Genomic DNA, 26,635 nt, shown 5'->3' on the forward strand with positions numbered 1-26,635 from the left:
TCAGGGGGATCTTCCTGACCAAGAGAATGAACCCCCATCTTATGCATCTCCTGCACTGGCAGGTGGATTCTTTATCACTGAACCACCTGGGAAGCCCCCTTGTGAGCATAATATCAGTCACTCAGTCATATCTGACTCTTTGCGACCCCATGGACTGCAGCACACCAGGCTTCCTTGTCTATCACCAACTCCCAGGGTTTGCTCAAACTCATGTAGGTGTATATTTTAAAATTAGATGATTCTGTGTTCTAACCAGAGATTTTAGTCTACTTATTGCATACCATATTTTCTGAAAATATCTTTATGTTGTCCTCATTCTTAAAGGGGCTTCCTAAGTTACTCAGTGGTAAAGAATCCTCCTGCCAATGCAGGAGACACAAGTTCGATCCCTGATTCAGGAAGATCCCTGAGAGAAGAAAATGGCAACCCACTCTAGTATCCTTTCCTGGGAAATCTCATGGGCAGAAGAACCTGGTGGACTGAAGATCATGGGGTGGCAAAAGAGTCGGACATGACTTAGCAACTAAACAACAACATTCTTGAAAGATAATTTCACTAGGTATAGAATTATAGACTGACAGGTATTTCCTCTTAGTATGTGGACAATAAAGAACTAAAGAGTCTCTTGATGAAAGTAAAAGAGGAGAGTGAAAAAACTGGCTTAAAATTCAGCATTCAAAAAACTAAAATCATGGCATCCAGTCTCATCACTTCATGGCAAATAGATGGAGGAACAATGGAAACAGTGAGAAACTTTATTTTTGAGGCTCCAAAATGACTGCAGATGGTGACTGCAGCCATGAAATTAAAAGACATTTGCTCCTTGGAAGAAAAGCTGTGACCAACCTAGGCAGCATATTAAAAAGCAGACATTACTTCACCAACAGAGGTCCATCTAGTCAAAGCTATAGTTTTTCCAGTAGTCATGTATGGATATGAGAGCTGGATCATAAAGAAAGCTGAGATGCTTTTGAACTGTGGTGTTGGAGAAGACTCTTGAGAGTCCCTTGGACTGCAAGGAGACCCAACCAGTCCATCCTAAAGGAAATCAGTCCTGAATATTCATTGGAAGGATTGATGCTGAAGCTGAAACTCTAATACATTGGCCACCTCATGCAACGAACTGACTCATTGGAAAAGACCCTGATGCTGGGAAAGATTCAAAGCAGGAGGAGAAGGGAACAATAGAGAATAAGATGGTTGGATGGCATCACTGACTTGATGAGTTTGAGCAAGGTCTGGGAGTTGGTGATGGACAGGGAAGCCTGGCGTGGTGCAGTTCGTGGGGTCGAAAAGAGTCAGACATGACTGAGTGACTGAACTGACTGATGTGGACAATAATTCTTCATACTAGTCTTGCATTCACTTTTACTGTTGAAAAGTTGTCTGTCTATCTAATTGTTGTTGCTTAGAAGATAATCTGGCTGCCTTTAAAACATTTTCTTTTTTAATGCAGTGTCAATATGATTTAAGTAGGTATCAGTTCAGTTCAGTTCAGCTGCTCAGTCGTGTCTGACTATTTGCAACCCCATGAACCACAGCATGCCAGGCCTCCCTGTCCATCACCAACTCCCGGAGTTTACCCAAACTCATGTCCATTGAGTCTGTGATGCCATCTAACCATCTCATCCTCTGTCATCCCCTTCTCCTTCTGCCTTAAATCATTCCCAGATCAGGGTCTTTTCCAATTAGTCAGCTCTTCGCATCAGGTGGCCAAAGTATTGGAGATTCAACATCAGTCCTTTCAATGAACACCCAGGACTGATCTCCTTCAGGATGGACTGGTTGGATCTCCTTGCAGTCCAAGGGACTCTCAAGAGTCTTCTCCAACACCACAGTTCAAAAGCATCAATTCTTCTGCGCTCAGCTTTCTTTATAGTCCAACTCTCACATCCATACATGACCACTGGAAAAACCATAGCCCTGACTAGACAGACCTTTGTGGACAAAGTAATGTCTCTGCTTTTTAATATGCTATCTAGGTTGGTCATAACTTTCCGTCCAAGGAGTAAGCATATTTTAATTCCATGGCTGCAATCACCATCTGCAGTGGTATCAGTTTCTTTTTATTTACCCAAATGAGACTATATTGAGCTTCTTGAATATGTAGATTAGTATGTTTCATTGGTTCTGGAACTTTCTGAATAATTATCTTTTTAAAGTATTGTTTTTGATCCATTTCTCTCTCCTCTTCTTCTGTAATTCCAATTAAATTTATGTTAGAGAACTTTTACCTCTCTTTCATTGCTTCTGTTACATTGGCTCTTTGAGCTTCATTCTAAATAATTTCTACATGTCTATCTTTCAGTTCTCTGGAAATACTAATATGTCCAATTTAAGTCTTAGGGCAATGGAAAGGCTTAGCTAAATGTATCTTTCTTCTTTGGTTCCCCCTGTTAGTTGAGTCTGCATCTTACACCAAGATCCATGCCCTGTTGCACATTTCATGGTTTAAATCTAAACAACCTCCCTGGAGGCAACAATCCTTCACTATATTTTTTGCAATTTTTTTTCTCAGTCTAAATTTACTTCATCACTGAGGCTTGACAATACAGGCAGATCTTGTCTACAGATTACTTGTTACTTATACAAGTAGAGTAAATCTACCTTGATAGAGGAACTAATAGAGATAGAGATAATATTTACAGGGTTCCATGTGAGTTTCTTTGGTTCTGTCTTCTTATTCCAGTTGAATGGTGGTGGGGAGGAGTTGAGAGGGATGTGTGTATCAGATGGTTTTAAGTGTAGTAATTAAACTAGACAAATCCTCTCCATATGAGAGGCCAATGATATGCTTTATTGGTAATGTTCTCCAGATCCAGGGCTGAAGAGAGATGTATCCTGAAACTGAAATATGATGAAATTAGGGGGATGAAGAGTTAACATTATACTTTATCATACTAGAGTATAATAAGTCGAAGAAAAAGAATCTAAAAGCTTGGCAGAAACATGGGAGAAAATGTAGACTTTAAAAAGCTGGGTACAGGGCTCCAAACCTGGAATCTGGGGAGAGGTAAGCAAGACTTAAAAGTGTAGAGAATTGATGATAATCTGTATTGCTCCATAGACAGTAAGCTTGCTATGCATGTGTATGTTTGTGGGAGGTGATGGGAATCCAGACAAGGTTTAAGTGCCAATAATAAGATATTCGTAAACTAATTTTTTCCTACTTGAGAAATAATATAACTGATGACTACCACTTGGATTTTCTGTGCAACAGTGTCTGAGGTAGCCTACACTGTATTAAAACTTAATGAATAATTCTCTGTAAGTGATATTATAGTTAAACTGTTGTATTTGATTTACTTGAACTCCCACAGGAAAAATTCAGAAAAATCAGTCATCTATGGCACATAAAAATGAAAGCCATGAACCTCCCCCAGAAACAGTTCAAACAATAACTCCTATGGATGTTCACTTAGGCACCTGGTTTACAACTACACCTCAAGGACATCGGATTGGCACCAAAGGATTAGAAAGAATAGCAGACTTGGCCCCATTTTTATCCTTTAAAGCCACAGATCCTGTCAATGGAACGGTATGACAAACTATTGTATATTACAAATTTTTCCAAATCATTAGAGTTGTAAGACAAACATGTGGAAGAAGCCTGGCAAATAATAAATTTTCAATAACTATCTGTTAAGTAGCCGACTTATGTATAAATAGATGGATTCATCTTTCCAAATCTAAAACTACTGTGTGGTTTATTTGACCAGAGTAATGTATCGTGAAATACTAATTCTTGAAGTAAGAGACAGATGATGACTTTTCTATTCCACTTTTAAGACATATGATTAGTGATATCCTATATTTCTTTATGTTAAATGCATGTGTCTGTATGTCTTATATTCTAGACATGTGTACCTGACATGAATTGTAGAAATTTGTTCATGATCCTTGACTTCAAATAATGTACAGTATATTTAATGAGATGCTCATATCAAATAACTCAAAAATTCAACAAGGCCACAAAGCATCTATAAAAAGATTTTATTTATAACCTAAGAAAAAGTGACATATGAGTGGTATAGAAAACAATGGTTTTATCTGTGAAGCAGATGTGAAATTTAAACTCCTGGGATGCACAATGGCATTTTCTGTGGGCCAGGCTTTCTGTTAGCCGTCTTGCATACACGCTCTATTCAGGCCTCACACCAATGTATATTATACAGACAAGGAAGGTGAGCCTCAGCAAGTGAAGTAATGTGGCCAGGAAGTGCTGGAACCAGGTTTGCAGTCAGCGATTGGTGACTAAAAACGGGGCTGTCTGCATTCTTCAGCTGTTCCTCTATCATCTTACATGGAGCTTTGCACCCTCTATATCTAGACAAGACAAAGAATTTCCTGCATGCCTTGTCTCTAGTTTTTGGACTTTACCTTTGTTTACAACCACATACTGCTAGTCAGAAGCAGAATGTCTGCTTCCCATTGAGATAAAGTTCATTTTCTTACCAAACTTGTTTTCCTTTCTTCTTCAGCCTACTTCTGTAACAATTTCATATTCTTCTACCTTGTTTGCTAGTTCTTTTTTATGAGATCAAACTACATATTATCTCAGGATGGATTTTGGTCACTTAAAATAGCTCACTTTAATTGAGCCTCAATACAGATTATTTGGCTTAATATGCAAATTTGATATTTCTTAGTTAATGACCCTTACTTTCTTTTACTGGCGGTGGTGGCAATTAAGTAACTAAATTGTGTCCAATTCTTTGCGACCCCATGGATTGTAGCCTGCCAGACTCCTCTGTCCATGGGATTTCCCAGGCAAGAATACTGGAGTGGTTTGCTATTTCCTTCTCCAAGCAATCTTCCTGACCCAGGAATTAAACCCGGGTCTCCTGCATTGGCAGGCAGACTCTTTTCCACTGAGCCACCAGGGAAGCCCCTTCCTTTACTGATACCTAGGACCATTATGGAAGCACAAATAGACATTTAGAAGCCTGGATTCAAACATAGACACTCAACAGTCTAATCACAACAATGGTAATAATATTTACTGAGCACTCACCGTCCCAGGCCTTGTTGAGTGCTTTCCACACATAACTTATCTAATTCTCACAAGAAACTATTGCTGTTTCCATTTTACATATGAGACAAAGAAGCTACAAACAGGCTAAATAATTTTTCCCCAAATCACTCGGCAAATGGTAGATTCAGAATGTGGACCCCAAGGTTGCATTCTAGGTCTCATATGCTTAACCATTATGCAAACAAAAGCCAGTGATCATATGAAATAAGATCAAAAGTGACATGAAGTATCACGTTTTACAGGAGTGGCACTAACCTTGCAGTGAGGCAGCGATGGCTTTGAACCCCAGTCACGCTTCTTACAAGATGCCTGACTTTGACTATTTCTAATCTGGGTTTTCTTATTCCTGAAATGGAGATTATGGTCATTACCTAAAATACTTGGGAAGATTAATACCAGATTAACACTATCAGGTGTTCAGGAAATATTCTTGCTATTGTGTTCTTTCTACCACTAAAAATGATTATTTCCTGAGCCTACGGTGACCATCAATGTTACGTCATGAAATGTTAGAATTGTTCTAAGTTATAATCTGTAAATTTCTATACTAGATAAAGAGCTAGTATTTAGCATTGCTAACTTGACCAATTAAATGTGAACGGCTTCACAAGCATTCTCTCATTTAACCCATATAATGTCTCTGAAAAATATGCTGATGTTGGCTCCGTTTTGCAGATGAGGAAACTAGAACACAGAGAAAGTAAGCAGCTTGCCTAAATGACCTGTGGAGTCAGAAATTGAACTTGGGCAGCTTAACTCCAAAGCTCATGTTCTCAATCCTGCATTCTACAGCAGTATTCCTCATTATATACATAGATGGATGGATATATATAGATATACACATCTGTATCATTGGCTGAGAGTGTGAAAGAGAAGAACTTAATGATTAGCATGGACTTCTCTCTGAAATATATTGTTTTCTGCCTACCATAAAAAGATACAAATGTAATTATCATCTTCTCCCAAAAGCCCTAGACACGAGTCAGAAAACAGCTAGCAAACTTTATATTCATCTGGACTCTTTAGTGAAAACTGTGTCCCTTACAGTTAGGGCAGTACAAGGTAGAAAGTACTCAATGATTTTAAAATATGCATTGTTGTTGTCAGTCGCTAAGTCATGTCCAACTCTTGGTGACCCCATGGGCTGCAGCACACCAGGCTTCCCTGTCCTTCACTATCTCCCGGAGTTTGCTCAAACTCACGTCCATTGAGTTGGTGATGCCATCCAACCATCTCATCCTCTGCCACCCTCCTCTCCTTTTGCCTATAATATGCATTGTACAACTGTAGTGCATTGTTGCCAGTTGGGATCTGCAGTAGCAAACAGGTGAAGTTTGCTGTATAAGATGTTTTTAAGAGACACCATTTGTGAACGGAAGCAGGGGGGAGGCAGGAATGGGCAGAGAGAGAAGCCGAGCGATGGTGCAGACACCCCGAAGCTCCACTGGCAGGAGCTCAGGAGCCAGTGTCGTCTGTCCCAGTGTCCCAGGTCGGGGAGCAGGAGCCAGATCCGTGTACCTCTGCCTCAGCAGAGCAATGGGAGTCAGGCAAGGCATCTCTCTGCAGTTGAGGCAGGTGCTGGAAGAACTGACATCTGGAGGCTATTTGCCAACTTCCCTCTCCACTGCTGGGGAGCAAGTCCTGTCTTGAAGAGAGACCTGGGCAGTGCATCTCCATGCCCACCACACCTTCACACACACGTGTGCAGCTGGGGGTTTAGAGCTCCTCTGAGCCGTTTGGCTACGGGAAACAAAGGTCTCAGTGTTCTTTCAAATTGAAGCACTTACTGGGACTAAATTCTTTCTGTGTTTCCAGCTCTAGTCCACATACCTAAAACTCTTCTCTACTGCTTCGCCCCCATTTGGATAACAACTGAGTCCTTAATATGACCTAACAAGCTTCCCAGTATGGTCCCTCACCTTAGTCTAGCCTTGCTCCCACCACTCTGCCCCTTGGTCTCTGAGTTCTCTTGTGTCCGGCACACCTTTCATCCATGCTTCCCTGTACCAACCTCTCACCCCATAGTTCCCCGTACCAACACACAATATCCGGGCTCTGGCATTACATCCTCAGGGGAAGCAGACCGCATCAGAACCCTCACTACAGACACCAGTGGTCCCTGCCTTATCTTAAACCTGCAGTTTCCAAGGGAGCAGGGCCTGGGGTCATCTTCCTGCATATACCTGGGTCAGATCACTCCTGACATTAGCTTTTGACTCACAGATGTGTGACCATGGAAGGAGCATCAGTGTTGAAGTAAGGCAGTCTTAGTCCAGCATCAGCTCAGGCACATGCTGAGTGACTTTGGGCAAGTTGCTTAACTGCTCTAAGCCTGAGTTTCCTCCAGGATTGTTATAAAGATTAGATCAAGTAGATGAGATAAAACTTTCACTTTTAAATAATCAGGCTTTTGATGGTAATCATCGGGGTGTAAAAATAAGCAAAGTTGGGATTAACCAACCACCTGAGCAAATGATGATGCTCTGCCTTTGTATGTTCAGGTTATGACAACTCGAGAAGACAAAGTGATCATCATTGAAAAGAAAGATGGTACTCGGATAGTGGATCATGCTGATGGTACCAGAATCACAACCTTTTATCAAGTTTATGAAGATCCGACTATTTCTTTGGAGGATCAAGAGACAGGTAAGCTTTAATTTTTCTGGCGGACGACATAGAGTCTCAAAGAGTTTGACACGACTGAGCAGCAGCAGCAGACGGTTGGTTAATATTATTGTGTTTCAGGTGCACGGCAAAGTGACTCAGTTGTACATATACATGTATTTATTCTTTTTCAAGTAGATGACAATATTCTATGTCTTTAGGATAGGTAAAAACGTCACTGATTTTTCAAAACACTTGTAAGAAAAACAGTTTTTTTTTGTTGTTGTTGTTGTTTTTACGAACTCAAATTAACCAAAGAATACCCAGGCAGTCCAAACCAGAACCAGTGAGGAACTTTATTATGGTCTTTATCCTCAACTGACATGGGAGTGATAACAGCTCTAGTTGGCTAATGGATAGTAATAGTGCCTTCCCTATTTTTACCACTAAAAACCTACAACCTGGATTGGTATTAACTAAAAGTTAATAATCATGACTCAACTGTACTTAGCAATTAGATTTCAGACCTGTTTCCTTTGATCCTTAAGGAATCTAATTTTCCTACATAGACCTCAGATATATCCTCCTTCAATTATGTCTGACAATTCTCAGAAAAGCAAGTGGCAGCTGCTAATGAACTGCAGTCTGTTCATATTATCTAAAAGCCTAACACCCTTCCTAAGCTAACTTTAAACAATATTTTGAAATAAAAATTATTCCCTGATTCACTTTTGTTTAATTCCAGGGTTTATTTGTTGAATGCATTAAATGATTCATTGCCAAATTAAATGCAACAAAATGGCAAGTGAGTAGAAAAAGAGGAACCTTTATACCCTGTTAGAGTGAAAATTTAAAAAGCCACTTGGGTGGGCAATTTTAAAATATCTGGTGAATTGAAAAGTGCATATCATGTGATACACTAATTCTCCATCTGGGTATATATGGAAAAATACTCTTTTGTTTTGTTTTTATTTTTATTGGGTTATAGGGGATGGGTTGGGAAATATCTCTGCAAGTCAATTCCCCACTAGAGAAATATCCATTCTAATTTTCCTGGGATAGCTTTCAAAGCTTTTTCCTTTTCTTGGGAAAGACACTCATACATTTGCACAAAGAAACAAGTACAGAGATGTTTCTTGCAACACTGAGTATAATGTTAAAATATTGGGAAAGCATAAATGTCCATTAACAGCAGAACAGAAAAATAAAATGTGTTTTCTTACAAAGGGATACTATGTAGCAATTAAAATAAATGAAGTACCCACACATGTACCCATTTACATAGGCACGTATATATCAAGATGGCTAAAGGCCTCAAAGCATTAAGTGAAAAATTCAAGTGTGTGTCAGTTCAGTCATTTTCGATTCTTTTGCGACCCCATGGACTGTAGCCCACCAGGCTCCTCTGTCCATGAAATTCTCCAGCAAGAATACTGGAGTGGATAGCCATTCCCTTCTCCAGGGGATCTTCCTGACCCAGGGATCAAACCCAGGCCTCCTGCATTGCAGGCAGATTCTTTATTGTCTGGGCCACCAGGGAAGCCCAGTAGTATGATACACAGGGTGATATATAACTTATGTAAATTTAAAGCAACAAAATACTTCTGATATACATTTATATAAAAGTATTATAGTGGATTGTGAGAAAAAGAAATAAACTCAGAGATAGGGAGAGATGTGAACTGTACCTATAATTTCTCTCTCATGTACATGTTAAAAAATGAAGCAAATATGGCAAAATATTAATGAGTGTAAATTTTGATTGGCAAACATGTATAGTTAAATTATATTTTGTGCTTTTCTGGATGTTTTCAATTTCTCAAAATAAAAAGAATGGTGAGGACAAAAATAGCACACTGTATTAATATGCCTTCTCAAACAAAGGCTCCGAGTTGATAGAGCAGTAGCCCATGAAGCAGCCCCATGGAGTGAGTTCTCAGCCAGGCAGTCAGCAGGCAGGCGTGTTCCCCTCGCGTGCATCCTGTCGGACCTGCCCCTCTGCATTTGCCCACAGCCGAAGGACCGCAGAGGATCACCAGGCAGGTGAAGTGCATGCGGATTGAAAGCTCGCACTACGCCACCGTCATCACCAACTGCGAGGACAGCAGCTGCTGCGCCACCTTTGGGGACGGGACGTCCATCATTGCAAAGCCACAGGGAACGTACCAGGTGAGTCTGAGCAAAGTGAGCGGTGCCAGAGGGGAGTGTCAAAGTGTGTTTTTGACTAAGAAAGCACTCCCACCTGGGGCAGTGAACATTCTCGCCACGTGCATGCCTGTTGCTCTCATCTCAACTGATCTTAGAACACACTTCTCAGTATCTTTTCATTTATTTACTTTCTTTTCAAAGTCCATCGCAGAAAATCAGTGTCCTCCCTGCCTTTCAGTACTTTGGTATCTGGGGATCACAGTTATTCTCCGGAGTGTATTTGCCGGGGATCATTTAGTGGTGGGTGAGGGGCGCTGTGGGTGTTAGGAAGCCTCAGTGCTGCCTTGTCCCTTCTAGACCAGCTTCACCTCCTGCCTCCTCTTACTCATTCTCCCACCCTTCCCACCTCCAGTCTGTCCCCACTTTACCTTGTGTCCCCGCGGGATGGGAGGACACATGCGTTCTATGTGGTCTAGGAGGAGAACTAGCCCAAGTGAAGCACAGCTGTGTCTTTGGAGGGCTGGGGAGGAATGCTGTTAGCAACTCCTCCACCTCCTTGCATTTCCCCCTTAAACACAATGCCTCCGGCTCAGCCTGCAGTCTCCCCAGTCTTAGAGGGATTTGTCTTTGCCTTTCTACTTGCTGGAGAAGGGACACAAGTGCCAGAATGTCACCTCTAAGGTCAGGATACCGAGGGTGCAAAGCCAGCAGGTGATGGACAAAGACTTCCGTAACAAATGTTTGTTACTGTGAAGACTACTGGAGCCAGTTTATCCCTCCCTTCTCTCCTGATTCTCCCTCTCGTACTGTGCAGATCCTTGTGGAACAAGCAAGGTGCTGAAAGTGAGAGATGACCAAGAGAGGCTTGGTCATGGATGCTTTTTTCCCTATATAACATTCAGAATATCCAATTTAAAAAAAAAAATTTTTTTTATTTTGTATTGAGGTATAGCTGATTAACAATGTTGTGATGGTTTCAGGCAAACAGAGAAGGGACTCAACCTTACATATAAATGCATTCATTCTCCCCCAAACTGCCATCCAGGCTGCCACATAACACTTAGCAGAGTTCCTGTGCTATCAGAATGTTCAATTTTTAAGAAAGCATCCCCATTTCAGCACTGCGTGTCCTACCAGATGTCATAAGAATCTCCAAAGATGCTATGATGAGGCCTTATTTTTATCATAGCCCTAGACTCTGCTGATTACAACTATAGAGGCAAAGAAATTTTAGCACCAAAGTAAGTTACCACTGAAGGAAGAAATATAACAGAAGAGATCCAACCTGAAGACATTCAGTGTCTGATACAATTGTGTAGCTGCATGTTTGCCCACATCTCCTGAAACACTGATTGCACCTCATTGAGAAACACACATATCTTAGCTCCCAATTAGGGGGAAAAAACTCCAAATAAGCTTAGCAACACTTATTTTATAGTTCTATTAGTTTTATAGAGTTGAAAGCTGGCGTTCACAAACACCTTCTGCCCATCCTCATTGGCCTTGGCACATGTGTCATTACTTACTCACCAGCATGAGGACACTGGGCAGTGTGATGAGTGAGGCTGGATATTAGGCAATGTGAAAGAGAGAGAGCTTGATTTTGGCCACTGCTATACCTTAGCAGCACTAAAAAGATTAATGAAAACATCAAGGAGGAGGTAGGTGTAATAGCTATTATTGTCTATGATTATAGTGTTTCACAACTGGGGGTGGGGACATCCACCAGTTGGAAGGTTTCAGAGAGACAAGATGACAAATAATGGGTCTGTTGTCTCCCATGGGAAATCTTCCTCTGTCCTTGGGTCTAGGAACAGAAACCTGTTTCCCTAGACCAGAAGATTGAGTGTCTTCCTGGGGAAAGGGGTGCGTGTGTGTGCACACGTATACACTGGAATAAGATTTTGACTACTCGTCTATACCCATCTGAACTTGACTCCTTTGGGAGAAGTTAAAGAAATGTAATAAGCACTCTTAGGAATACTACTGAAAAGGACTTCAAAGGCCCTTTTCCTTATCAGCAGTACCATAAACAAACGTCATAATGGAGGGAAGCTTATCCTCTGCTCAGTGCATGAAATCAGTTAAAAGAGGAAAATTTCTTATTAAACTCTGAGCACTACAGGTATGCAAAATCATGAGAATTCTATTTGCCAGCTGGCAGCTATATTGAAGACACTATGTACGTATATATATGAGTTACTGCTGTATTTGTCATGTTGAATCTATATGTTTCAGCAAAGCTGTTTTTCCAGGCTAACTTCCTAGAAGGAAAGCCATCTCCTTTTTACAGGTTTTCTTTTTGGCTTTTCTAGACGGTGCTTCACCTAGTGTATATGTCTCAATTCTGGGAATTTTAGGCCATCTTTTTCTGTCCAGAGCAGCTTTTAGTAAATTACAGTCAATCTGACATATTAAAAAGCAGAAACATTACTTTGTCAACAGAGGTCCGCCTAGTCAAAGATATGGTTTTTCCAGTAGTCATGTATGGATGTGAGAGTGAGACCATGAAGAAAACTGAGCACTGAAGAATTAATGCTTTTGAACTGTGGTGTTGGAGAAGACTCTTGAGAGTCCCTTGGACTACAAGGAGATCCAACCAGTCAATCCTAAGGAAAATCAGTCCTGAATATTCATTGGAAGGATTGATGCTGAAGCTGAAGTTCCAATACTTTGGCCACCTGATGTGAAGAGCTGACTCATTTGAAAAGACCCTGACGCTGGGAGGGATTGGGGGCAGGAGGAGAAGGGGACGACAGAGGACAAGATGGTTGGATGGCATCATTGACTCGATAGACATGAGTTTGAGCAAACTCCGGGAGCTGGTGATGGGCAGGGAAGCCTGGCATGCTGCAGTCCATGGGGTTGCAAAGAGTCGGACACTACTGAGCAACTGAACTGAACTGAACTGACACTTTGAGTCTATTTTATTGAGGACCTATGGAGCCTGGGAAAATTACAGATTTAACTAGTCACCAGTGTCTATGCTAAAATATGCCTGAAACCACAGAGAAGCCTCAGAGTTAGTCAAGGTCCAGGGAGAGTTCTCTGGCCTGGGTAATGGTAAAGAGTGAATCTGAGAAACTTCCAGGATGATGGAGTAAGAACCTTCAAAAATCCACTTACTGCTCTCTAAAAACAGCTAGAAAGCTGAAACTATTGACAGAATCAACCTTTTCAGAAGTCTGGAAATCAACCAAATGACTATAGTGATATGAAGATTATTAAAAAAAAAAAAAAAAAGACAATCTTGGGAAGAACATCAAGAATTGTGGTGATTTCACTTGCTGCATTCCTCTCCCCTCCCCCAGCTCCAAGGTAGCCTTGAACATCAACACTCTAACATGCATGATAGCAGTGAAAACCAGCAGGCCAGCAGCCACTGAAAGAAGAATAGATCCAGAGCTCCCCAAAACATCCATCACAAAATGTTGTCATTTTCTGTCTGTCCATTTTCTAGAAACCTCTATTCAACAAGGGTTGTCTTTATTTGGTCTGATTCTGAACTCACTCCCTACAAACAGACTTTTCCCCAAATGGAGGTGATAATTGAACATTATAGCTATTGAAGTAGCCACAAAAAGCAAGAGGCTAAACAAAAGAGTTAGAAGGAAAAAGAGGATGAGAAGTTCATAGAGGGCTTTGAAAAGCTCTGACACGTTCTCTGGAATCTAGAAAGCCACGCTCCTGTGAACAGCTATGAACATGCCCATAAAAGGACTGGGAAAGCCCTGATTTTTCACTCCTGCTGATCAAGAAGCTCTGCACAAGCAGGGAGTGAAGGATAAGGTGGAATCACAAACTTCCTACTACAGCATTGAAAACATTTGCCAGTATGCACATAGAGCCCATAGAGCCCTCAGCAGAGGCTGAAAGATCTATTAGTGCAAAGTACCTAAGAAAATATCTTCCCCGTTGTGAGGAGAACTGTAAGCCTAACAAGCAGATTAGGCCCACGCATGACAAATATAAACTGTAAAGAAATGGTTCAGGGGAATCACTGAACAAATAGCAACAACAACAGAGGTAACAATAAGTCCTGGGGCTAGGATCTAATTTCCAGAGTTGTACATAATACTATTTTAAAATATCCAGTTTTCAACAAAAAATTATAAGACATGGGGGAGTGGGGAAGGGGGGAATTTTGGCCCATAAACAGGGATGGGAAAGGAGGAAGCAATCTATTGATTCCATCCCTGTGGAAACCCAGACTTTGCATTTAAAGAGACAAATTTAAGTCAGCTGTTATATTTTAAAGAGCGAGAAGCCTTGTGTAAAGAACTAAAGCAAAATATGAGAATGATGCTTCATGAAGTATAGAATATCAATACATAGAAATTATTTTTTAAAAGAACCACATAGAAATTCTGGATTTGGAAAGCATAATAACTGTAATGAAAAATTTGCTAATGATCAACATCAAATTTTGGCTGGCAGAAGAAATAATCAGCAATTATTTGAACTGACTTGAAAATAGGTCAGTTGAGATTAAGTAGTCTGGGGGAGAGAGAGAAAAAAGAACCAAGAAAAATGAACAGAGCCTCAGAGGATACCATCAGGCATACTAACACATGCATAATGAGAGTCTGAGAAGGAATAGAGGGAAGGGCAGAAAGATTATTTGAGGCAATAATGGCTTAAAACTTACCAAGTTTGATTAAACTATCTACAATTGCAAGAAATCTCAACAAACTTCAAGTAGGGTAAACTCAGAGATTCACACCTAGACACATCACAGTCAAATTGTCTGAAGACAACATCTCACAAGCAATGAGAAAAGGCTCATCAAATATGAGAGATCTCAAAAAAAAAAAAAAAAGAAAAGAAAAACCCCAAAACACAGTGTTGTTCATCAATTATATCATAATAAAAAATTTTTTAATTGAGGTATCCAATAAGACTAATAGCTATTTTCTCATGGAGTAATGAGATGGATGAAACTGGAGCCCATTATACAGAGTGAAGTAAGCCAGAAAGATAAAGAACATTACAGCATACTAACACATATATATGGAATTTAGAAAGATGGTAATGATAACCCTATATGCAAAACAGAAAAAGAGACACAGAAATATAGAACAGACTTTTGAACTCTGTGGGAGAAGGTGAGGGTGGGATGTTTCAAAAGAACAGCATGTATACTATCTATGGTGAAACAGATCACCAGCCCAGGTGGGATGCATGAGACAAGTGCTCGGGCCTGGTGCACTGGGAAGACCCAGAGGAATCGGGTGGAGAGGGAGGTGGGAGGGGGGATCGGGATGGGGAATACGTGTAAATCTATGGCTGACTCATATCAATATATGACAAAACCCACTGAAATGTTGTGAAGTAATTAGCCTCCAACTAATAAAAAAAAAAAAACAAAAAAAAAAAAAGAAAGAAAACATGGAGTCAGAAGGCAGTGAGATGACATATTCAAAATGCTTAAAGAAAAAGATCATCAACCAAAAATTCCTCTTTTCAGTAAAATTATCCTAAAATCGAAGAAATTAATATAGTTCCAGGGAAACAAAAACGGAAAGAATCGTTGCTCTTAGACATTCCCTACAAGAAAATCTAAAGGGAATCCTTCAGGCTGAAACTACATGTATTTTTGTGACCTTTTTTAATTTAAAAGGCAACTACATAAAACCACTATTATAAAAGTTTATTTATGTGCTTATAATGTATAAAGATGTAAGTTTTGACAATAACACAAAGAAGGAAAAGAGCTACATGGAGCAAAAATTTTGTATAATAGTGAAATCCTTAGTATCAATCCAATCTAGACAGTTATAAATTAAGATGTTAATTGTAATACGCAAGAGACACTGAGAAAATAACTCAAAAATATATAGTAAAAGAAACAAGGGAATTAAAATGGCACACTTGAAAATAACCTATTTAAAACAAAAGAAGGCAGTAATGGATGACTAGAAGGGAAACCAAAGATAACTAGAAGGGAAACCAAAGACATAAGACATATAGAAAACTGGAAAATGCAAATCTCTTTTTAAAAAATTCTTTATTTTATGTTGGAGTATAGCCAGTTAACAATGTTGTGATAGTTCCAGGTGCGTAGCAAAGCAACTCAGCCACACACATATACATGCAGTCATTCTACCCCAAACTCCCCTCCCATCCAGGCTGCTACATAACATTGAGCAGAGTTCCCTGTGCTATACACTAGGTCCTTGTTCCTTATCCATTTTAAATATAGCAGTGTGTACATGTCAATTCCAAACTCCCAACTCTTCTGTCCACCCTTCCCTCCTGGTAACCATGAGTTTGTTCTCTGTGAGTCTGTTTCTGTTTTGTAAGTAAGTTTATTTGTATCATTTTTTTAGATTCTACAGGTAAGTTATATCATATCTCTCTCTGTATGTCTTCACTCAGTTTGACAATCTCTAGGTCCATCCATGTTGCTGCAAGTGGCATATTTCACTCATTTAAATATATATATTATATATGTATATCCATTGTATACATGTCCCACATCTTCTTTATCCATTTCTCTATGGACACAGGTTGCTTCCGTATCTTGGCTATTGTAAACAGTGCTGCAACGAACTATGGGGCGTATGTATCCTTTCCCATGTTTTTCTCTGTATATATGCCCGGGAGTGGGAGTGCAGAATCATATGGTAGCTCTATTTTTAGTTTTTTAAGGAACCTCCATACTGTTCTCCATAGTGGCCATACCAATTTACATTTCCACCAACAGTGTAGGAGGGTTCCTTTTTCTCCAGCCCTCTCCAGCATCTATTATTTGTAGACTTTTTGATGATGGCCATTCTGACCAGTGTGAGGTGATACCTCATTGTGGTTTTCATATGTCTGCTGCAAGTAGACCTCCGTTGGCCCTTGCTGCACAGGCTGGGACACCTCTCCCCAACCCTTTGCCACCACCTGCCACAGAAAGTTAAATTTGAAGAGTAGGGGAAGAGAGAAACATGGCCATGAGGAGAAGGATCTACCTGGAGCTGAGGAACCAGACTCTGGCAGCTATTTGAGAACTTGTCCTGGGCAACTGCAAGTCAAATGATGGGAAAATTGAGGACTTAATGGCTGAATTTGTGAACTTTGAACTCCTCAGTTTAGCAAATGTAGGCTTGATTTCAGTTTCAAATCTCCTCGAACTACCTAAATTGAAAAAACTTGAGTTCATTTTAGCATAAAAACTTAAATTTCACACATCTAAACTGAAGTGGAAATAAACAGAATGAAGTATTGATACACACTACAATATAGATGAAGCTTAAAAACATTATGCCAAGAGAAAGAAGCCAGACACAAGAGGCCACATATCACATGCTTCCATTTCTATGAAACGTCTGACAGCAGATCACTGGTTGCCAGAGACAGGAGAGATGCAGAATGACTAATGGCATCAGGGTTTCTTTGCAGGATAATGAAAATATTCTGGAATTAGTGATAATGTTTGCACAAGTTTTTGAATATACTAAAATCCACTGAATGGACACTTTAAAAAGGAAAATATATGGCATGTGAATTATATCTCAAAGAGGCTATCCAAACCAGAAGTCATTATACAAAAGCCATTACTTAAGGTCTGTGTCAGCCACCAGAGGAATGTGGAAAAATAAAAGCTTCTAAAAGCATTTGTCCCATTGCTGTTGACCCCTTTGAAGATGCTCCTTACCCAAAAACATTAAAGGATTCCAAACATTTTGAATAGGGCCAAGTGTGTTTACTTAACATATGCTTTTAATACTTTAATTAAATACCTGAAAAAAGAAGGGGCATAGATTGCATTACTTGGAAGAAGTATTAAAGTGAGTAGATAAAATATGGGATGCAGGAACAATTATATCCTAATCATTGTTTGCCTCCTTATTAAGTAGTCTTTCCCAAAACTTATGTCCTCTTTTGTTTGCTTCCTGAAAATACAGTTTGTGTCTCGAGTCTATGGATAGTATTTTTTCCTTAAATGATTTTCTAAATCTCTCAAATCAATCAGGAAATTTTGAATAATTTCTCTTTTTGTGTGACCCTTTCAGGTGTTACCTCCAAACACAGGCTGTCTTCATATTGATAGGGACTGTTCAGCTATATATTGCCATGAATCAAGCAGTGACATATACCATCCTTTTCAAAAACGTGAGCAGCTGAGAGCTAGCAGGTACATCATGAAACACACATCAGAGGTTATCTGTGAGGTCATGGATCCCGAAGGAAATACTTTTCAGGTAAAGTGCATCATTAGTATGGAGAGAGAGGCGATGGGTTTGCTTTTGAGATATTTTACTCTAGAGAGTTCCCCAATGGCTTTTTATCTTATCTGCCTTAGAATTAGTTATCTACTTACTAGCAGTGCTCTGGACAACAGCAATTAATGTCAGTAGCTTTAATTCTCAATTATGCTTCATTAGGGGATAGCAAGCCCAATAATGAGGATGATTGAAATGTTAAAGCCAAGTAAATAATTAGAACAAAGGGGGGGAAAGTTACTAAACATCTAAAAATAATGTCGACAAAGAAGAATAATGTAAGAATGCTCTGTATCTGGGTTTAAGTGAGAGAAAATACACAGGACAGCAGGCAAGTCTGTTTGACTAGGTAGAGAATCCTTAGAAATATTATCAGCCTGATTGTTCCAAGAGGGCTGAGGATGGGGAGGTGGGAAGCCTGGTGAGGTGCTTAGCTAGTCGTTGGTAGAGCTCTGTATTCTGTTTCTCTGTCCTTCCTCTTATTGCTAAGCCAGGCAGTGGCAAACCATGGTCACTTGTTTATATGGGCCCTTGAGCTCAAAATGTGGGCTGACTGCATTTTACATTTTTAAATGGTTGGGAAAAATCAGAAGGAGAAGAGTATTTCATGACACAAAAAAATTATAGGAAATTAAATTTCAGTGTCATTATATAAAGTTTTATTGGAACATAGCAATGCTCATTTGTTTACATATTACCTGTGGCTGCTTTTGCATATAATGGCAGCATCGACTAGTTGCAACCGAAACTCTATGGCCTACAAACCCTAAGATATATACTATCTGACCCTTGACAAGGAGAGGTCCACCAGCCCTTTCTCTAGGCACTTTTTTTCCACTCCTCACTCCTTGGTGGAATTTCATGTGTTGGTTAGTGGGTGGCAAAGTTACTTTTTACATTTGAAACCCTGACAAAGAGTCCCCAACTTTGTATGGGATGCAGACAAGGCCTGATCCAAGTTTGTTTTTCTGTGCTAAGTAAGTGAGACTCTTCACGGCATGAGTTCCGGCTACTAAGAGACTGAGTAACAATGAACTGAAATTGAAACCTGAAACCCAAACCCTCTAAATTGAAATATCTAAGCCAAGCATTACGCTAGGCTTTGATGTTCTTCTTGTGCCTTCCCTTCAGTGGCCTTTCGGCCTAAACCACACTCTGTATCTAGACAGTAGCAATAGCTAGGAATGTACTTCTCAGAGTGAACCTCAATCTGTTTCCCAAGGTGGTCTATCCATGAGTCCCTAGTTCTGTACTTAGAATCCATACTGTCACTCTTAATATTTCAAGACAACTGTCACATGTGTAGTCTTTCCTCCGTGTTTAAATTCCCAGTTCCCTGAACTTATCCTCAGAAGATAAGATTGTCCCCTGGTGTGTCCCCTGCCATACTAGTCACCTTCCTCTGATTGTATTCTGGTTTGTCTTCCCGTTTGTTTTCACATTCTCGGGGTAGTTGTCAGTGAAAATGTGCTACTAGGTTTTCACTTTTATTCATGCAATCTATTGGGGCTTCCCTGGTGGCTCAGTGGTAAAGAATCCACCTGCCAATACAGCAGATGTGGATTCGATCCCTGGGTTGGGAAGATCCCCTGGAGGAAGAAATGGCAACCTGCTCCAGTATTCTTGCCTGGGAAATCCCATGGACAGAGGAGCCTGGTGGGCTACAGTCCATGGGGCTGCAAAAGAGTCAGACACAACTTTGTGGCCAAATAACAACAAAATACTTAGGGAATAATACCTTATAAGTAAATATCTTTGATTTTCTGAATATCCAAAAGCTTGCCTGCTTTCTCAAATGAGATCAACAAAAATGTACGCTTTATGGCTTTTTTTTTGGTTGCTTATATACTGTGTCCCTTAGGTCATGTCTGATGGTAGTGTATCAACCATCCTACCTGAAAACAACTTGGAAGACGATTTAAATGCAAAAGCTGAAGGTTATGACAGTTTGTCATCCACTCACCTTCATAAGAATCATCTGCAAATCTATGGTGAACATGTCCCCAGGTAATATGATAAAAATAAAATCCTGACTTTTATTTTCAGTTGCAAGTTTAAGGAGCATTTTAGCTGAATGTGTCAAGGGATTAGATTTTTATTTCTGCAAACAGGTTTTTTGTTATCTATGCTGATGGATCAGGAGTGGAGCTTCTTCGGGACAGTGACATAGAGGAGTACCTCTCCTTGGCATATGGAGAATCAACTACCGTAGTTCTTCAAGAGCCAGTTCAGGAACAACCAGGTAGAGAATCAGACTGGAAGTCGCTATGTCCCGCTACCAGCTCTCATCCCCATATCCAGTCTACCCTAATGTGGTCTCTCTGTTTTCCCTCTTGCTCGCTTTTCAACTCTGCTTTCCACCTGGCCGTGTCAGCCTGGTTGTACCGTGATATATGTTTGTACTATGCTTTATCTAAGCATCAACCTGTGTAAATTGTGTGAATCCCTTTCCTACCTATAACTAGACATGTATCTGCATGTAGGCTTGTTAGGTGGATTTAGTTATGTACCTACTTATATGTTAGTTTCATCTTGGTAGTAAAAATCGAAAGTGAGGTATATTTCCTAACTTCATATTTTATCATTTTGATGGTGTTGCCTTGATGAATTTAGTATAACAAGAGAATAAAGTAGATTTGATGTGTCAGTTAGAAATCCAACCTGAAATATAGGATAAGCTATGTATTATATTCATTGGGCATTTACATATTTTCATTAATTTCAAAGAAATTAGTGTATGACTAAAAATAGAGCCATACATTGCATTAGGTAAGAACCACTATATATGTAACATGTGTATTTAAGCACAGAAAAAACAAAAAAACTTTCATGTTATCCATGCACCAAAGCAATATGCTATGTCTATCTAGGTTTATGTGTGTGTTTCCTTTTTTTATCTTTTCTCTGATTGGTGGGATATATTTTGTGTTCATTTATGAGTATGCCCGCCTCTATGTGCAGTTGTATTTTTGAATGCATCAATGTACATGTGTCTGATGTAATAAATTTGCTCTTTCTCTATGAATATGGAAAGTGGGGAGCTCTGACTGGTTGAACAGTGTGTGTGTAGAACTGTGAGAGAATAAGAATTCATCTCAAATTGCTTCATTAGTCAGTCATTTAGCATCTACATGATAACCCACCATGTACCATAACCTGGCTGGGTGTTAGGGATATAATGGTGAACTAAGAGAGCAACAAACCCTGCTTTCACAAAGCTTAGAGTCTAAGGAAAGAGATGAGCATTAATTACATAGTCACACAAATACCTGTATGATTATAAAGTGGGATAAGGCCTATGGAGTAAAGGAATATGGTTTCATGAGAGCATCTAACAGGGGAGCCTGACATAATCTAGAAGGCTTTCCTGAAAACGCTGGAGCCAAGAACTGCTGGATAAGTAGGCACTAATTAAAATAGGAGGAGGAACTTTCTTGGAAGAGGGAATACAAAGCAGGAAGCTTGGAACTTTGGAGAACAGAGGAGAAAAGGCCAAAGGAGCCAAAGTATAGAAGGGAAAATAGCCCAAGTTGAGGAGGCAAGAGAAAACATTAGGGCCTCAGTTTTATCATACGAGCGATGGGAAGTCAGAGAAAAGTTTACATGGCGGACTAACACAGTCAGTCACCCTGCCCGTGGAAGGAGGTTCATTCACAGAGTAGAGGCGGGAAGGAAAGTTGATTGTTGCTCAGGTCCAAAACAGGATCTCTCTGCGGGAAATAGTCTAAGGTTGGGTCAGTGGCGGGGAGAGAGGTGGATGAACTCAAGAAATATTTCGTGGCAGAACTGACAGGACTTGCATGTGATTTCTGAAGGACAGTGAAGTGTCAATGAACACTTTCGAGTGGTCTAAATCCAGCTTTTAGATGTTACTCTGACTAAAAGACTTTCCTTATTAGACCCTAAGGTCCTTAAGCATTATCGCTGTGTCTGGCTTATCAAATGTGTTTAATATTTGTCGAATTCCTCAGAGTATTTCTGACAGAGAAATGATCCTCTGGTAACTCTCTGTGACCCAGGTGCCCTGAGCATTACCGTCCTTCGCCCTTTCCATGAAGTGTCGCCATGGCTAATGAAGCAAGAACTAGATACGATTATTCCTCCTAATCTCCAGTCAAGGACATGGGAGACCTTTCCCTCAGTTCAGGTATAAATTTTTCTGCTGTAAAGTTACCATATATGCATATTCTTCCATCCATGGACCAGAGCTCAGGTCTTCTCCTGTATATTCACCTCTTTTCATTCTTATGTAAATTGTTAACGGGATCAAGGAGTTTTATATTTGAATACTTTGACATTTGTAGATTTTGAAAAAATATACCTGACTAATCTCAATTTTATTTTTTTAGCCTACATTGCTGGTTTGAACATCTTTCTATAATATAAAAATATCTACTCTGAGTAACCCATTACTGATATTATGCAATATAGAAAGCTTCCTTTCTCCCAATATTTGCTAGTTTTAACACACAACCTTAGGTCTTTCACTTTCCCTTTGTTCTTAATTTATTAATGCACAAACTGAGTATGTAAGAATAATGTGAAATATTAAATATAGTAACTCGGAATCTCAGTGTTAAAAAGTAAGCATTGTAATTGTGTCAGCTTAGAGAAGCCTCACCTAAGAATGAAAGAAAATATCTTGACAAAGAATCATAAAGTCCTGCATCTTGCCAGATTTGTCATTTAATTTTGCAAGCAGTTTATGTAATATGTACAGCAAATTGTCAGATGTTAAATTGTTAAATCAGTGAAGGCATTGGTAACATGATCAGGGAAAGATAGTAGTGTAAAGTGAGGAGGATAATGTTTTTTAGTTATGATATTCTCGGTTTCTTTATCCAGTCTTATAGTAGTGGAAGCACAGGTAATGAACACGTAAGATAGCAAAGATCTCCTAGCCCTCTGTTTTAGTTTGGTACCTGTAATCAACATGGTCAATGAAGGTGATCTGAATTATAATCTTGACTTTATCAATTATTAATGTGGAATTTGAGACAAGTCATCCTGGATCTCTATTTCCTTATCTGAAAATTGAAAGCTCACACCAAATGCTTTACTAAGGCTATCTCCAAGTTGAATGTATTTACTGCATTATGAGAAATAATATACCACATTTGAGATTAATGAAGGAAGTTCCTTCTCTTCCTCCACAATTCCTACAGCTGTGACCTCTGCCCAGTGGAGTGACCCAGCTCAAGCAAGCTTCTGAGTAGCTGTAACTGACCATGCATTTGACACTGAAGAGCAACTTAAAATGAAACACATCAAGCCCATACCACTCCTGAAAGTCAATTACAAAAAAAACCATGAGAGACCTGTGTCTACGCAAGGCACACATTTCTGCCCGAGAGATCCTGGGAAGATTCTGGCAGCTTGCTTAATCTAGAGTGGGCTCAAAGACCTCCCAAATCTATGGCTTGATTTCTCTCTCAAAGGATCTCTCCAAGCTTAATTCCAAATGTCTTAGGCTCTCTGTGGGTATAAAGATATGTGTGTGTACTAAATCACTTCAGTCATGTCCAGCTCTTTGTGACCCTATGAACTGTAGCCCACCAGGCTCCTCGGTCCATGGGATTCTCTAGGCAAGAATACTGGAGTGGGAGGCCATTTCCCCCTCCAATGGATCTCCCCAACCCAGGGATCAAACCGATATCTCTTGCATCTCCTGCATTGTCAGGCGAGTTCTTTACCACTAGAGCCACCTGGGAAGCCCAGGTAGTCTCATGCATTTGGCATAAACAAGGCCTCTGCTGCATCACCATGGCAACAGCGTGGCTTAGTATCCGCTTAAATGCTATCCAGTAGGACATCAGGCAACAGGATTTTAAAATGTCCTTATTTTGGGTAACACATATAAAGAGGAAAACTTGTCCCGTTCATTCCCAATTTTCCTTATATTTGCAAAACTTTTTGAGAGCAGGGATCCCTTTTTTTCACTTTTGTATTCACTAACGAGAGGTTCCTAGCATATCGTGTCTCAGTTCAGTTCAGTTCAGTCGCCCTGTCATCTCTGACTCTTTGTGACCCCATGGACTGCAGCGCGACAAGCTTCCCTGTCCATCGCCAACTCCTGGAACTTACTCAAACTCATGTCCATTGAGTCGGTGATGCCATCCAACCACCTCATCCTCTGTCATCCCCTTCTCCTCCTGCCTTAAATCTTCCCCAGCATCAGGGTCTTTTCAAATGAGTCAGCTCTTCACAGCAGGTGGCCAAAGTACTGGAGTTTCAGCTTCAGCATCAGTCCTTCCAATGAACAGTTAGGACTGATTTCCTTTAGGATGGACTGGTTGGATCTCCTTGCAGTCCAAGGGACTCTCAAGAGTCTTCTCCAACACCACAGTTCAAAAGCATCAATTCTTCAGCACTCAGCTTTCTTTATAGTGCAATTCTCACATCCATACATGACTACTGGAAAAACCATAGCTTTGACTAGATGGACCTTTGTTGGCAAAGTAATGCCTCTGCTTTTTAATATGCTATCTAGGATGATCATAACTTTTCTTTCAAGGAACCAGCATCTTTTAATTTCATGGCTGCAATCATCATCTGCAGTGATTTTGGAGCCCGAAAAGATAAAGTCTCTCACTGTTTCCACTGTTTCCCCATCTATTTGCCATAAAGTGATGGGACCAGATGCCATGATCTTAGTTTTCTGAATGCTGAGTTTTAAGCCAACTTTTTCACTCTCCTCTTTCACTTTCATCAAGAGGCTCTATAGTTCTTCTTCAGTTTCTGCCATAAGGGTGGTGTCATCTGCATATCTGAGGTTATAGGTTATTTCTCCCGGAAATCTTAATTCCAGCTTCTGCTTCATCCAGCCCAGCGTTTCTCATGATGTACTCTGCATATAAGTTAAATAAGTAGAGTGACAATATAAAGCCTTGATGTACTCCTTTCCTGATTTGGAACTGGTCTGTTGTTCCATGTCCAGTTCTAATTGTTGCTTCTTGACCTGCTTACACATTTCTCAGGAAGCAGGTCAGGTGATCTGGTATTCCCATCTCTTTAAGAATTTTCCACAATTTGTTGTGATCCACACAGTCAAAGGCTTTGGTGTAGTCAATAAAGCAGAAGTAGATGTTTTACTGGAACTCTTTCTTTTTCGATAATCCAATGGATGTTGGCAATTTGATCTCTCGTTCCTCTGCCTTTTCTAAATCCAGCTGGAACATCTGGAAGTTCACAGTTGGAACATCTAGACAGTTGGAACAACTGGAATATCTGGAAGTTCACTGTTGAAGCCTGACTTGGAGAATTTTGACCATCACTTTGCTAGCATGTGAGATGAGTGCAATTGTGTGGTAGTTTGAACATAGTGTCTACATAATAAGTGCACAGTGGAAGAAAAAAATCTAATGTTAAAACATACTCATTTCTTTGATGGTGGTTTTGCTTATTTTGATAACAGAAAAAAACTCCAGGACCTCCATTTGGCACTCAGATTTGGAAGGGCCTTGACATTGGCTCCAAACAGTTAGTGAACACTCCAGCCCCTATACTGAAGAGCCCCAGTGTGCTACAGATACGCCAGTTCATCCAGCATGAGGTCATAAAGAATGAGGTGAAACTGAAACTGCAGATTTCCCTGAAGGTAATGGATTGCAGGTAACCTGACCAAAAGAATCAGGAACAGGGCAACCATTCCTCTTGGTTTCCTAAGGAACCTGAACTTACGGAATTTTACCAATTTTTATTTAATGCAACACATGATTGCCAATCTTCTAGCGGGTAGGAGGTTGAATGATGGAAAATACTTCATGGTTCCCATAAGGTAGAGGAAGTATTGAGGCGCCAAAGACATTGAGAAGATAAGTATCTTTTAAATGTGATTGCAATATCGTTGTCCTCCTTTCTCACTCTATGGAAAACTGATCTAGTAACCTCTGGAAAAAGGTAGAACTGCATATTAACCTGATACTTGTCCATAATGTAAGTTACTTCCTAGTTTTTCTCCTTCTGTGACCAGGCATATTGTATTATATAACACTTCTTGAGCATTTCTGACAGAATGCTGGCTGTCTGTTTATCAGTGGCAACTAGTTACTGGTTGAGAATGGGAAGCAATGGTATTCCCTGAATAATCTTCATTCTTCCATGGAAGAAAAGGATTCTGTTAGTCTTTGGAAGCAACCTGAGATTTTGTTAATATGTAGTTTACTGTGTAAGCACGTCTGTAATGTCTCACTGTCAGCTGTGTCAACGCTCTCAGAACATGTGTCAGATGTGTTTAGTTTATGGTTATATATCCCAATACCTGGCATACCGCAGGGGGCCATTATTCATGAAAATTCAAGTATTTGCGGTTTTTAGCAAAGGCATGAACTGAGCAACTTACATTCATAAGTATCATCTTAGAGACTATACCTGCAGAGGACTCTAGAAATCACCTATCCCAACTCTGTCCATTTTATTGATGAGGACGCTGAGTGGGAAGCTGGGCTTCTCTGAGGTCTTCAGACAATTCTAATGGCCTATGGCTCTTATAGCTTTACTCTTGAACTTTTCAGGTCTTTGCTAATGAACGTACTAAGGAAAAGTCTTTCCAGATTGCTTGACTAGTAGCTGGTTGCTGAGTATTGTAAACTTACGTATTCTTAACCTTCTGTAATATTTCCAGTTGATGTTAACT

At 40.0% G+C, this 26,635-nt stretch overlaps 1 protein-coding gene across 1 annotated transcript in view; it reads left to right on the forward strand.

Annotated features, from left to right (window-relative positions):
* Positions 1-26,635, forward strand: part of SPAG17 (sperm associated antigen 17) — a 232,357-nt gene that overhangs the window by 172,701 nt on the left and 33,021 nt on the right. The window contains exons 29-36 of the mRNA XM_043459617.1: positions 3,423-3,538; positions 7,537-7,681; positions 9,654-9,808; positions 17,791-17,979; positions 19,862-20,007; positions 20,112-20,242; positions 22,020-22,147; positions 25,415-25,597. Coding sequence (XP_043315552.1) covers positions 3,423-3,538; positions 7,537-7,681; positions 9,654-9,808; positions 17,791-17,979; positions 19,862-20,007; positions 20,112-20,242; positions 22,020-22,147; positions 25,415-25,597 — 1,193 coding nt within the window. The remainder of the gene's footprint in view (positions 1-3,422; positions 3,539-7,536; positions 7,682-9,653; positions 9,809-17,790; positions 17,980-19,861; positions 20,008-20,111; positions 20,243-22,019; positions 22,148-25,414; positions 25,598-26,635) is intronic.

This window comes from Cervus canadensis, chromosome 2 (genome assembly GCF_019320065.1).
Source record: "Cervus canadensis isolate Bull #8, Minnesota chromosome 2, ASM1932006v1, whole genome shotgun sequence".
Taxonomy (NCBI): domain Eukaryota; kingdom Metazoa; phylum Chordata; class Mammalia; order Artiodactyla; family Cervidae; genus Cervus; species Cervus canadensis.